The 15207-nt window shown below is 38.6% G+C and overlaps 1 protein-coding gene across 1 annotated transcript; it reads right to left on the bottom strand.

Moving 5' to 3' along the window:
• Positions 1-2520: 2520 nt before the first annotated feature.
• dct (dopachrome tautomerase) lies at positions 2521-6063 on the bottom strand. Its single transcript, XM_071533355.1, has 8 exons — positions 5775-6063; positions 5279-5578; positions 4737-4837; positions 4495-4661; positions 4170-4349; positions 3835-3970; positions 3532-3733; positions 2521-2936 (listed from the first exon to the last, which is right to left on the bottom strand). Exons 1-8 carry the CDS (start codon positions 6061-6063, stop codon positions 2761-2763), a joined length of 1551 nt encoding a protein of 516 aa, XP_071389456.1. The 3' UTR covers positions 2521-2760.
• Positions 6064-15207: the final 9144 nt, after the last annotated feature.

The raw sequence follows: 15207 nt of genomic DNA, 5'->3' as shown, positions 1-15207 counted from the left end.
TCAGGAATGATTGGATATCCTATCACTAAAATTGTCATATTTAGTAAAAATTGCATTCTTTTGTTTTTAGAACAGATGCAATGAGACTAACAATGGCCTAATCATGTTGTTTCATGTTCTGTTTCATTATAGTTTTGGCCATGAAGTTATGAATGGACTCTTTTAGGAATGTTTATAGGTATATCATGGGTCGGTCATGGGTTTGCCCTTGGCCAGCTCCTTGCTCTCGGCAGCCACTGAAATGGTTCAATGGCTGCCTTACGGCTGGATTTAACACCAAGCATGCTCTTCACAGCTGAGTGTGCTCACATGCTGAAACTCACACTTCATTAAAACAGATGGATTATTATGAGATGAACCAGGCTGTAAACATAAGTTGGATAAAATTGTTGGGGTTTTTTTGTTATATCAAAAATGAATTTTTACCTGGCAACTCAGGATCAAAATATTTTCAGTTACAGTATGCCAATTTTTTTAACTGCACATGCCTAGATTTCTATATACTCATTTGCCTTGCAAAGAATTAATTATCTGCAAAATGTCTTCATATTATGTTGGTTTACAGAGACCTGGCTTCAGGAGTAGACAGCCTGGTCAGCTGTTTCCTAAGAGGACCCACACTGAATCATTATGGGGCAGTTATAGTCATACAGAGAAGGGTCAAAGTAAAGGAAACACCAATATGAAATGCCACCATAGTGACGGTGGTTCTGTAGTGGTGTGGGGTCATGGGCTCAATTCATTTATCCTAATTCATTCAGCCTAGGTAAATTCTACACTAATATATATAATGATTCTCAGTAATGCATTTCTTTTTCTTGATCAGAAGTGGTTTATGCCCCTATTAGTGAGTGTGTACCCACATGCAAAGCTACTCAATGACCAGATATGATCCCAATTAACCATTCATAGGAGATTCTGAAATGTGTCTCAGACATTTCCCATGGGTATTATAAAGAAGGTCCTACACCATAATTGAAAATCATGTTAGCAATGATTAGTGTTGACCTCATTCTCTATGTAAATGTAAATGCCCATCATGCTAGAAAAAACACATCCAACCATTACAGAACCACCATCACTGAAGGACTGAAGGACCCCCTAGAAGTATTTTCCAGTAAATTCTGTCACCCAAAAATGTTGAAGTTTCAGAAAAATTCTGGAACTACATATACAGGAACTGCTAAATTTTATCTGTGATGTGTCTGCAACGTTTGCATCACGTGATTGAACAGCAAAAGCTTATTCTATAACTACAGTTACCGATGTTTGGATAAAATAGTCATGAAAATGTGCATTGTAGTGTTAGGAAAACACAATCGAATAAATTCTGTCAGTCAGTATTAAAAAGTCAAATGTTTTTATACTGTAATTTGTAAATCACTAACTGTGCCATCACTAATAATTCATTACCACAGTAATGTAAAAGGAGAGGGAATTATCAACAGAGAAAGTAGCAAACGGAACACATTGGTGACTGGAAATGCAAAAAAATAAATAAATAAGGGTCCCTAAATTTATCTCTAAAGCTTGAATGGTTATGTCTGCGCCACAGACAGGCTTGAAGCCGACCACAGTCACCTGTGAAATGAGAATCTGTGGAGACCGGACAGGGCTGAATGCTCCAGTGAAGCTACTCAGCAGAGCGTACTTACAGAGAATGTGAGAGGCTTGGCAGTGCAGAGGGGGGCGTACAGTATCCAGCCGCCAAACTCAAGCCAACAAAACCAGCCTCAAGCAGCACTGTATGTCCACTGTTCTCTGAGAGCAGCTGTCACCTCAATAAACCACAAAGGCCAGCTAAGCTTACATATCAAGGGAATTAGCCAGTATTATACACTATATCATATCCCTTATCCGTTGGGCTTTGCAGTATATCAATAAGTAATTGTTGAGCTTTTATTTGTTGCCTTTAAGTCAGTGTTAGCATCCACATCGAAGGAACTTTAAGGACAAAAATATGGAGAGAAAACATTTTGTCTCGGTGTCAGTGTCCTCCTTTATTATGACTAATGATCTCACAGGATGCCCTTTTTAGGTTTTGTATCATTGAACTTTTAATGGTAATATTTTTGCAATAAAATATTGAAAATGGATGTCTAAATGGATCAGACAAACGATCTCAACAACAGAATTAGCAAGGCACATTACTCGTCAGCATTTTTTTTACAATCAATGCATTGCTGTATTAATTCAATTCCTATTGAAGTCTGTTGCTTGGAGTTTGAAGATAATTTCAAACAAACACGAGTAAAGATCTAGATAAGCAAATATGCCTTACTGTTTTTCAATGCAATTAAGATGATTGCATTTGTGTTTTGTTACTCTTCTTGAGAATAAATATTTATTAAAAAGATTCCAATAGCTTTGTATTTGTGATGACTCTTAAACTGGAAAAAGGTGCAGAATATTTAAAGAAGGTGTTTGCAATGGTGTCAGGTATTTTTATCACTAATCACTAAAAAATGTTACCAAATCAGTTAAATTACAGTACACATTCATTTATTTGTTTTGCAGCTAGTGCAGTGATTGGTATCAATAGAAGCTTGTATTGTAGTAAGTTCCCAGCTATAATTTGATGGACATTGCACGAGTCACATCATTGTTCTTATCTAAACATTACAGTGCTATTAATTTACAGGATTCACATTTTCCTTTTTTGCTTCACAGTGGGGGCTACAGTACATTGTAGATTATGCTGCTTCATATTTCTTAGGTATGTGTGAGTATCAGTGTGTATTTCCAAATAGTGTGTGAAGTCTAGGCTTCCTCTGTGTACTTCTTATTTGTGAACTCTGCTTTTATCAGAGGTTCGAAGCCTCTATTTCTCCGTTGCCGCAGGTAGAGCACCAAGATAAGGAGAAGGACCAGGAGCCCAATGAAAACACCTCCCAGAGTGGACCCCAGCACGAACACCGTCGCTCCGCCATCTGCATCTGCATGGAATCGTAAGTAGAAATATTCATGTAAACAGGTTTGTAACAGATATTTCCTCATGTTGGTAAAACAGTGTAACTTGATAGCCATGCATTATTTTAAGAAGATGTTTTAAATGGGCAATAAGTAAAATTTGGCACAAGATGACAATATATCTGAGGGGTTTGATGGGGTTGTTGCTCAGTACAAGTGACTCAACATTACTTTACCAGGTAATGAGATTTCTGGCAAAATTCATTTTCCAGCCCTGTTTTGGAACAAAAACTCCCCGCCCATTGTAATTTCAAATTACTCCCAATCTCCACCTCCCACCTACTCGCATTTTCAACTGCTCAACAATGGAGGATGGAGCTACAAGGGAGCGACCGGTGTCACAAGACATTTCAGCTACAAAGGCTAATGAGCCTCGTTCTCAAGCTAAAAAAGCAAATGACAAATCAGTATTATTACTACAGTATTTTGCATCATGATGTTACCTCTTCACTAGAAATTTCTGTTGGGTTTACTTAATGCCCCTTTAAGATTATTGAAGGACAGCAGGCGGTCATTAAATTTAAACACTTGTTCTGTTCATTCATTCAAGAGCTTGCTCACCATCCAGGGCAATGGCATAGGAATAGCCCAGCTGCTCGGAGGGAACATAGATCTCCTCATTAGTGATCGGAGGGAAGAAGGGGACCATGTTGTAGTCCCTGTTGTGTCCGATGGGGGCCATCTCATCTGGGAAGGTGGCGTTGGATGGAACAAACCTCCTCATCCACTCATCAAAAACTGCATCAGTGAAAGCGTGGAGCACCTGCAACATAAACGACCAGAAACATCTCAGTTATCTTAATGAAGAAGCCCCACCAACTATGAACTTTTCATATGAAGTAACCCCTGGAATCAGATTCTGACCAGAAAGATGGGGTCGTTGGCTGCGGAGTGAGACAGAGCGCTGGTTCCATTGAGGAAGGAGTGGACCAGGTTGTGCAGGTTATTGACTGACTCGTCCAGTTCTCCATCTGGTTTGTCATACCCTTCAAGAGCATTTCTGTGAGTTACAAAGCACAATATCTGCGTTAATCTGTGTTTGAAATAGTAGTTTTGGAAAGTCTCTTGAAGCTGGTGGTTAAAATACTACAGCAAAATGTAATGTAAACAACTGTTGAATGCATCAGTGTCAGTGAAATGGCAGGTAGCCTTTAAAAATATTGATTCTAAACAGTAGAGTACATAAAAGGGAGCTGTACCTGAAGCTAAAGGTTGAGTTGGTGAAGTACGGAGGGCTGTCAAAGTCTCGGAGATTGAGACAGCTTCTGACATCATTCATGGTGGGCAGAGTCGAGTTACTTCTCTCCATTGTACCTCTCTGTATGAGGCCTTCGCTGGTGCCGTTACAGAGAGTCACCAGGCGATTGTAGTCATCCAAACTGGAAGGGAAGACAGCGTAAATGTTAAAATAAGGATTTGTCCTAGTCAAAACTGTTTTTGTCACACTCTGATACTGTTTATTTCATTTTAATCCGACCAATGATTATTGATTTTTCCCCCCCTTCGTTATTTTCTCCAATAGACCTGTTGCACACCACGCCCCATCTGGAGAATCTGGACTGACTGCTGATGAGGGAGGGGTCATCGGGGTTGCGCCCCCCCAGCAGGGAGTCGGTGCACACGTCACACTCACTCTGCCCCGTGGCAAAGTTCCAGTACGGCACCGCAAAGTTCTCATTGCCAGTCAGTCTCTGCAGGGAATATTTAAAGAAAATAAACACAATGAAAAGTGAAAACCTGCATTGTTTTCAGAAGATTACGCTTACCTGTAGCTCTCTCTCCAAGCTGAGGAGGTGATACCTGTGCCAGGTAATGAAGGCTGGCCCTTTGTGGGAGAAATCAATGGCCTTGAATGGACGACCTGGACCTACAGGGACATGAAGTCTCTGATGAGCTCCTGAGTGTGTAATGCAAGATAATGATGCAATACTGCACACAGGATTTATTATATGTAACGGAAACACATTATGAGTGCTTTTTGTAAGCCGTTTGTGAATAAACAGATTACTTTTGATTTCTCATGGAAACAATACTAAGATTAATTAGAATGAAACAGTAAAAAAAAGAACATCAATAATCCAACATATATCAAATGATCTAGAAATGTCTGGAAAAGGATTTTAAATAGAGCTGGAAAAAAGAAAAAAGTAGCTGCTCATAACTCCTGTGCAAAGAATAAGCCTATTTATTCACACTTATCCATTTGGTAACAGCTGCTTAATGATTATCTAATACGTTGCAAAATCAAACACAGCAATTGACCAATTATGTTGGTTTGATGCCAAGAAGTTTAGCAATGGGTATTTACCAAGAAGAGTGTCTCGGACGGAGTAGTAGTGCTGCCAGACAAAGAAGTCGTAGATGGAGATGTTGGCAATCTGGGGCTCGGTTCCATTTGGTCCCAGGAGTCCCAGCCAGTGCTGGGTGGCAATGACATAGTCTGGGTGTGTGGTGGTCTTAGCCAGGTCCAGCACATCCAGGAACTCCTGCAGCTCTGCAGGGCTCAGAGAATGGATGTTCTTCCTCACCACAGGTACTTTTCTCTGGTCACAGTTTGGTCCGGTCCAGCCAAACTTACACTGGCCACAGTCAAAACCTGCAAAGTTACCTGTATACACAGAGAGCAAAGCTGAATGTGTAAACTCATAGGGGAACTAATGAGGTTTTGTGATGTTCCAGGTTTACCATGAGTCATCTTACTGCATCTACCTGTTTCATAGTCTATTTGAATGTAGAATCATGAGTCTGCTATCATTTCAGCTGCTCCCTGAAATAGGATCTCAGTAAAACCGTACATCACCCACCAGTGCACCTGCAAGTCTGATTGAAGAATTTGGTCGGCCACCTTTCTCTGTCATCAACATTCCTCAGTCGGTACGGTCCTCCCCAGGGTTTGTTGTCGACTCGGACATTGGAGCAGCTTCCTCTCCCTGATAGAGAGCCACACACATCAGCAGGATCGGAGCCGAGAGCCGGGCAGCACTGCTTGGAGAGGATCCCCTCCACTGTACAACACACCCGAGGAAACTGAGCCTCTGTAGGGTCAGGACAGACCAATAAACAAAGTAGGCCAAGACCCAGTGCCTTCATCATCATTTCACTTGTTGGTTTCCTCCAATCCGTGGCAACAAATCAGTTTGTACACCAATTGACTGCAGTAATACAGTCAATTAGTTCACCCAGAAGGGCGTGGAATCTCACTCTGCAACGGTCCACTGCTGTTTATCCTCAAATTAGATAGAGTGATAACTTTAAAGTCTGCGGAAAAAACACTCAAAGCAAAAAGTACACTGCGTTCCAGTTGGTTACATGCACATTTAGAAAACCTCCAGTTTCTGTGCTTCCTTTTAGTAGAGCTAGAGAGGATTAAGCCATTGGTCTCGTGATAATCACCTGACAGCAGAACTATGAGCTGGACTCAGACCAGGATAAATACCAGTGAATTGCCTGGGGGGACCATATACTTTTGTATGATCAGCTGGTACAAATAGACTACAAAGGTTCTGATTCACTAATTAAATCTTCATGAAGAAGAAAGCAAAACAGACAAACAAAGCAGATCTGCCTAACAGAGAACACAAACATAGCCATCTGTTCAGAAATTACAGTATGTTAGATCTAATCCAAATACAAACTAATTATATATTCATATCTGAAGAAATACAGTTAAAAACATATAAAAACATATCTTGGAAAAATATAATGAAAACAGAAACATTCCCTAAACACACCGTGAGCTTGTTGAGTCGTTCTCAGCTATCTGAATAAAAAGCAGTCTGAAGAAATCGGCTTTCCTTCCCAGTGCCCTAGATCAAATCTTGATAGGCGACTAATCACTTTAATCCAGCCAAGTTACAGTATACACAAGTTTTTGGAAGTTGTTATTTTAGCAGTTCTGCTCTTTGGGTGCCCTTAACCAAACTTTGAACCCCCCTTCCCCTCTTCACAGGAGTGACGGTCTCAGCAGGGTGCTGTGCTCACTGTGTGCTGTGCATATACAGTAGGAGAGTCAGTAGATCTAGCACAGAGAAGAATTACTGAGAAAATAACACCAGGAACCGTTTTCAAATTGTTTGCATTCTAAAACATGAACTCCTATAAGCTCATAATCGCAATTTATCACCCTTATATTAAATATAACCAATGCATCTTTAGCACACTGTCAGTAGAACTCTCAGTAAAATCAATGACCACTATTTTTTTTATCTCAAGGACAAAGATATGTGAAGCAATAAGACAAGAAATGTTTATTGCACACTGAGAGTTATACACTGAGAGGATTGTATCCATCTTGGCAGCATCGTTAGGTCTTGCTTGTGACTGAAAAGAGGCTAATCACTTGCTCTGTATTGTCGTCAGAAGACGACAGGTGGAGCCATGTTTTTTTTTATGAAATCATAATTTATAAAACGATGCATTGTGTGGTCATGATCTGTTTCTCACTGCCCTCTAGTAGTTAAGTCATCCAATTTTTTTGATAATCCTCCAACTACCAAGCCGTCTTTGTTCAGAGGCAGGAGCTGCACACACATCAGGGAAGGCATATGATGACCGGGACCCCCAGTGCTTTGACTTGTTTCCCTGCCCCATCCGCCTGATGCATTCCTATGGTCTGGCATGTGACTGCTGATAGTTTTAGTACATGTAGAGTGCAGAAGAATGTGTATTCCCCACGCCACAGAGAATGAATGTAATACCTGTCAGCAGTGGTGGTGTGACTTTTCTTCAAGGCAGTTGGGCAGTGGGAGAAACAAATGTTTTCCAGTTACAGTTCTTTTTTTTTTAATTCATTTTTTCAGATGATTCTTTTTTGTGTTGTTATTATAAAAGTTAGAAATTTACAAGAACATGACAAATTCATTACACATCATGGATGCGAGATTAAAAGATGAATTAATACAATTTATGGGTTTTTTCTCATCAGTAAATTTAGTCTTAAAAGAATTGCCAGTTGTCTACTACATGACTCTTCTATCACTGTAACTTCTGGGGTCTTTTTAATAACTGATAAAGGTGTTTTATATACTGTAATCTTAGAAAATCACTGGGGTTTTTTTATGCATTCCTATAGGGTCGCTTGTCAGTATTACATCCTATTGCTAGATTTACTAAAATCATGTATAATCTATAACTTTGGGCATTACTATACAGACAGTATCCCTGTGTGATGTGTGAATATGTATTCCATTTCAGAAAACTCACATCTCTCTCTGAAAACATGGCTGTTGCTTGGTTACAATATAGCCTCTTGGTGTCCAAATTCAAATTTAATATTAAAATAACATTGCAGTTCTCTTTTAAGAATGTGGATGTCAACAAAAAACAATGACATGTTCTGGTGACTTCTGATCGTTTCACTCGTCACATATCAAATTATAGTTTTGGATGATTATATTCCTGTAAATGTAACAGATGTTGTATCAGTGTCCATGTCCAAAATACTTCTAATGTATATGAGGTAGTGTGGCAAGTAACCGTGATAGTGTGGGTATAGAGTAGATGTAGGCATGGCCCCCTGAGAAACCCTCCAGTGTGACTGCTGAGTCCTTATACAACAGGCTGAGTGAGGTTCACTGCACCCAACAGGATTAGCAGGGAGAATTCCTGGAAGAAGTCAAATGGAATGTCTTTATAGAAGCTACATTTATGTAAACAACAGTATCTGAACATGTAGGTGGGAGAAAAATGTGATTCTTATGAATTTCTCAATGATTTGATTGTTAAAATTCATAGTCATGGTTTGTCATGTGAAGGAAAACCTGATTTTTTGCCTGCAAAAAGTATGAATCCATTTCAAATCAGTACACTGATTCAAATAAAATCAAAGACAGATAAAATCAAATGTAATCAACTCAAAGGTAAAACCAAATCAAATGAAATAAAAAAAAAAAAAAAACATACCCACTTACAGGCTTGACAAACTAATTTAGGGGAAAAATGCATATGATATGGAGATAGTTCTTTGATTTGGAATGCATGGTTTGGTTTTCTGCTAATCAACTGTCTGGCAACATTTTTGCAAAATTTGTATCCGCCGTAATTCCTGATATGTTTATTAATACAGTGTGTTGCTATCAATATAATCAGTATAGTAACAATACTCTGAACGTATCCATCCCGTTTTGAGCGTGTATCCTGTGGTTTTGAAGCTACGTTGTCTTTATTTACATGCAGAATCAGTCAGGTATAAAGCAATCATATAACACTGCCCTCTATTTTTGAAAGAGAAGAGAAAAGGCCAAAAAGTCTGTTATTATTATACTGGATGTCTGTCTCATCACATATCCACTGACAAAAACTTGTTTTGGTTTAACTGTCATTCTCTTTTTTAAATTCATTTGTGCTCTATATAAAAAAAAAATACTGAGGAAATATATAACTATAAAAACTGAGTTAGACATCTCATCAAGTTTGAGGAGGGGAAATCTTTCAGTCATATTGGTTCATAACCTTTTCAGTTCAGTCTGGTGTTATTGAACATACAGCACAATAGCATAGAAAACTGGCTGAACATAAATAATCAGAAAGAAATCCTCATGAGAAAGATGGATGTATTAGCTGAGGAGTGAGATGGAGAGATGAAGGAGTGGACCTGGTTTTACACATGGTACACTGAGGTGTTTTTTTGTCCAGCGCTCCGTCTGACTTTTCATACATTTTGAAGAGCGTTCCCTTAAGAAAGATGGGGCGGTGACAAAATACTCAGAAAGCAACAAACAGTAATGCAGAGTAAATATGATCAGTGATCATCATAAGGAAAATATACATCAATATCAACAAAAAGCAATTATATTTTCAGAAAAGCATCAACTTGTGTTTTTTGTTGTTGTTTTTGTTGTTAAAAGATCCTTCCTTATAGAGTTTCCACCAGTTTTAATAATGTGTCTTATGAATTGAGGACAGAAACATTTTTGTCAGCCTAAAAAGGTTTAAAAAAAAAACTCAAATAAAACTGTGATTTATCCTCCACTGTATCCCTGGTCACAACCCTGAAGTAGAAACTCATTGGCCAGGTGTGGATGTCGGTTGGTTGGATGTCTCTAAGGTTTCCACAGCTCCTGAAGTCAGGCTCATTCCTCCTGTCTGGATGTTGCTGCATGACTCACTGCAGCGCTGCAGGCTGGAGACGAACACGGGTGTTCAGTGAACTGAGCCCTATATGCACAAACACATACATGCACACAGGCATATGTGAGTCCCCCCTCACACACACACACACACCACCCAACATACACTCACACATCCACTACACAAACGTTCATGCACTAGGGTTTCACTGATACAGGTTTCTTGAGGCTAATATCAATGAGCCAATATTCAGTATCTTTAAATTTGACTATAGTCAAAGTTAGAAGTATTTAGTGTTTAGTAGTTCATTCTTGTCAGGGCAGAAAAGACTCTGAAACAACATTTAGACCATGGGACATACAAACTGTCTGAAAACATACCAAATCCATACCAATGAAATTATTTTAGAGTTAATAAGTGCAGTCTGTAAATTAATGTACAGAAAATATTGCTGAAAAATTAAATGAATAAATTAGAATGTACAAAGAAAATAAAATTTCATTGCAGGTTTTACATCCTTTTTATGGAACTGTGGTCAGGGAGGAACCGCCATCATATTGAAAGTGGGCAACACTGACTGGCCGATATCTGATGTTTAATAATGTTTTAAATTTTATTTAAGGCCAATATCGGCCCAATATATCAGCAAACTGACAAACACACAGATACACACACACACAATCATACATGCTCATCATACAGTATTACGTAATGTTACTGAAAACAGAGTGCAGAGATTTTAAAATCAATCAGATCATCTATGCAAAAGGACATGGACCTCTGGAAGGGCTCCTGGAGGCCCAGGCAGGCCGTGGGACGGTGAGCTCGTCTGGGTCAATTATTCGTCTTCATCAGGTAAAGTCCTACACACATTATCAGGATAAAAGCCCAGAGCAGGACAACACTGGTTGTTCTTAGTTTTTCAGTTCAACAAACAAAGTAGATTTAGTTTTCCTCTGGGACCCTGGCTCACTGAAACACACCAGCACTCAGAGAAGACCCAGTGGGACCCAGCAGAAACTGTCTTGGGACCCACAATGGCTCACAGGCCTTAGTTTAAGAAATACCAGCCTCGAGGAAATTGAACTGGAGCTATGCCGTAAGAAACAAATAATTCTTACATGTTTTTCATCATCTTGTTTGTAATCTCTTGGATGTGTTTTGTCAACCTCTTTTTACAGAACTGTAATGAATCACACCAATAAACAAAAACAGTACACTGTGAAAATAACAAATATGCCATCTGGACAGATGATTGTGAAAATTCTGCCAAAATCCTTTTTCGTGAATTCCTCTAAGGCCTTTCATTCATAGACAGAAGACAGTCATTTTATTTGTTTTCCCCCTTTTGCCTGTTCTAAAATATGTGTACCTTATTTATCTGTATAAATAAAGGAGAGGATAAACACATTAACACCTTAACAGGAGATTTACTTTTGTTGTGAGTCGTGGTATTTTCAATTCATACCAGTGCAATTTCAATTGTTTCAAGATTTAAAGACTCAATACTACATGATTTTACAGTGTATGATTCAGTTCTCAGGTTTAGAACAGTAAATTATGTAAAACAGTAACAGAAGAAGTATTCATTTGATTCCGAAAACTGGAATGGTTCACATCCATCGCTGTAGTGTTGTGACCAGTCACACTCAAATCATCTGATTAACCCCAAAGGAAGCTGTGTGATCTGCTGTGTGCAGTTCAAGGAAATGCACAAGATACACAAAGCATAACCAACATATGTTTAATCCTCTTACCCAAATTCAAATTAGATTCAAACATTTTGATTATGTTTTTATAACTCAGCAGGCGCTTTCCTCTACCCAGCATTGGCATTTTCAAAATTTGATAATAAAAAAAAAATTCCATTATCACCACTGAAACACAGGATGGTGCCAGAGAGCCATGGAAAAATCAGCCGCACTATTTAATGACACCGGGAAGATGCAGCACTGAGAGAAATATTGTAAGTAATTATAAGAACAGGACTATGGGTCTTTTCCTCTTAAATAAGTACTTTAGTTTTCTTCTACAACAGCTTAAAATGTCACACTATTTTAGAACATTACTGACCATAAAAACAGTTATATTATCTGTTTCCAGAGATCTGGAGCCCTCTATTGATTAGATTCAATGTGACTACCTTTAGTAGTAACAATGTGGGAAATAGTATCGTTATATGGGGATTGTTGTCTGTATAATTGTGTATTGCAATCATTATCTGAGGATAATTGTGGACCCAACTTGGAAACCTATTTGTCATAACAAAGGGAGGGAAAAGTGGCAAGAATAGATCATTCATTTACATGTCACTTAGCAGATACAAGACTCGTTGGGCTTTAATCTATTCTATTCTCCCTCATTTGTCTTTTCATATGGAATTCTCCTTTTCAGGTTCAAGATAAGGATTTGCATAATAGCCCATAATGCATCTGTCCATTCCATCTGTGCAACGCCTCCCTGTTATGATTGGAATTAAATTGATATTAGCCTTTGACAGCATTGGTTGGTTGGTTTTTTTAGGGCAACAATTTGTGTACTGTTAATGTTTCAGCTGCACATTGTATCAGTGTGGAATATGCAGAGTGTTGTCCCCATGAAGTGGGAAACAATATTGGCCTGATGATGGGTCCTCTGGATTATCCCCAATGAAAGTGCTATTGTTTTAATAGGGAAACTTCCAAATGAAAGGCCAGGATTGTGAGAGAAGAGAGTGCTCTGTCTTTGAAGTGGGCCAAATGAAACATCTCCTTTAATAGCATTTCAAAGAGAAATCACTATCACAGAAGGAGGTGATGCTTAATTTGTGAAATGATCTACTTGTTACCATGCTGATGGTAAAATGCATCCATTTTCTTAATGGCTATATGAATATTCCACTTAACGTGATGCACCCACTCTGCACACATTTTCAGGAATATGTGTTAGTAAAATAAAGAAGGCCTTTTCAATTTTTAATTGAGGGCACTTCATTTACATTCAGTGAGAACAGAGCTCAGTGGTCTGAAAACTAGTGAACCTGATCTGACATAAGGGAAAATCACAGACCATCATATACACTGCTGTGGTCCGGCATTTACATGCTACTGTTCCTCACAAATAAAACAAATAAAAAAACAAAAAACAGCTGCTAAAAAGAAATAAAAAGTGTAATTCCAAAATGCTTTTTATCCATTTTGGGGGGAAAAAACAAAATTCATCAGCCGTTATTTCAAAAACAAAGAAGATTCTATTGAAAAACAACTGCAGCTCTGGAAAAAATTAAGAGACCACTGCAAATCAGTTTTACTATTTATAGGTATGTGTTTGAGTAAAATGGACATTTTTGTTTTATTCTATAAACTACTGACAACATTTCTTCCAAATTCCAAATAAAAATATTGTCATTTAGAGCATTTATTTGCAGAACAGACAAATGCAGACAACTGGTCAAAATAACAAAAAAGATGCAGTGTTTTCAGACCTTGAATAATGCAAAGAAAACAAGTTCATATTCATTTTTAAACAACACAATACTAATGTTTTAACTTAGGAAGAGTTCAGAAGCAAAGAAGAGCCAGGCTGAGGTTTGCAAAAGACCATAAGGATTGAACCGTAGAGGACTGGAGTAAGGTCATCTTCTCTGATGAGTCCAATTTTCAGCTTTGCCCAACACCTGGTCGTCTAATGGTTAGACAGACACCTGGAGAGGCCTACAAGCCACAGTGTGTCGCACCCACTGTGAAATTTGGTGGAGGATCGGTGATGATCTGGGGGTGCTTCAGCAAGGCTGGAATCGGGCAGATTTGTCTTTGTGAAGGACGCATGGCTCAAGCCACGTACAAGGTTGTCCTGGAAGAAAACTTGCTTCCTTCTGCTCTGACAATGTTCCCCAACTCTGAGGATTGGTTATTCCAACAGGACAATGCTCCATGCCACACAGCCAGGTCAATCAAGGTGTGGATGGAGGATCACCAGATCAAGACCCTGTCATGGCCAGCCCAATCTCCAGACCTGAACCCCATTGAAAACCTCTGGAATGTGATCAAAAGGAAGATGGATGGTCACAAGCCATCAAACAAAGCCGAGCTGCTTGAATTTTTGCGCCAGGAGTGGTATAAAGTCACCCAAAAGCAATGTGAAAGACTGGTGGAGAGCATGCCAAGACGCATGAAAGCTGTGATTGAAAATCCGGGTTATTCCAGCAAATATTGATTTCTGAACACTTCCTAAGTTAAAACATTAGTATTGTGTTGTTTAAAAATCAATATGAACGTGTTTTCTTTGCATAATTCAAGGTCGTTTTTGTTATTTTGACCAGTTGTCATTTTCTGCAAATAAATGCTCTAAATGACAATATTTTTATTTGGAATTTGGGAGAAATGTTGTCAGTAGTTTATAGAATACATACCTATAAGTAGTAAAACCAGAGAAACTGATAATTTTGCAGTGGTCTCTTAATTTTTTCCAGAGCTGTAAGCAAAGGTTTTAAGATCACTTCTAATTTAAATAATGATCCATAATACTTCACTAGCAATCAATCAATCTGTCTATCTAACTAGCTAACTACTGTATGTAAATATTTTGGAATAAAACTCAATTCAAATATGTAACAACAACCTGGCATGCCTCGTGATGGAGAACTCCATCTCTGTGTCTTACTAAAGATTCTTCTATTCTGTTCTATTCTAAAAGCTAAAATAACTTCATACCCACTTTGTCTGATTAATCAATAACTGTAGCAGACTTCCTCTGTTCACGTTTCAAAACAATATTGTGTTAGTGGCCTTCAAAAACCTCACGTCTCTCAAAAAGTGTCTCGATACTGTTTCTTTTCTTTTTTTTCCTGATATGATGTTGACTTTTGTATTTTGTTCAGTGTGGTCACAGCTATGGTCTACTGTCAAATGAAGCACAGATGTCATGAATAAAATAAAAGGTGCAAATTAGTCAGTAGTTGTGGTACCTGTGGTAGTATTCTTCTTTATGTTCAGTATTTGACAGTATATACTGTATGAGGGAGAGAGGGAGATGCAGTGTCTATGAGCAGTAGGAGGGGGGCAGTATTGCTGTTTTTGGTGGCCCTCGTTCACAGGAATGACTGGCCCTAACCCTCTGCATTTCCTTCAGGATGCTCCACCAAATATGCCATGAAATAGTCTAGGATTGGACATCTTTGTACTTTAACTG

The sequence above is a fragment of the Centroberyx affinis genome, unplaced genomic scaffold, assembly GCF_046629955.1.
Source record: "Centroberyx affinis isolate AG114_WGS23_722 - 3 ecotype Tasmania unplaced genomic scaffold, CSIRO-AGI_Caff_v1 ptg000166l_1, whole genome shotgun sequence".
NCBI classification, from domain to species: Eukaryota; Metazoa; Chordata; class Actinopteri; order Beryciformes; family Berycidae; genus Centroberyx; species Centroberyx affinis.
This window is presented reverse-complemented; position numbering and strand designations above follow the sequence as displayed.

Bases quoted from the DNA above. Each gene is read 5' to 3' on its own strand.
- dct (XM_071533355.1), bottom strand. From the start codon at position 6,063: ATGATGAAGGCACTGGGTCTTGGCCTACTTTGTTTATTGGTCTGTCCT. The intron at 3,971-4,169 runs GTACAGCTCCCT...TGTAACTCACAG, and splicing joins AACTCAACCTTTAGCTTCAG to AAATGCTCTTGAAGGGTATG. The intron at 3,734-3,834 runs GTCAGAATCTGA...TTTATGTTGCAG, and splicing joins CCAACGACCCCATCTTTCTG to GTGCTCCACGCTTTCACTGA.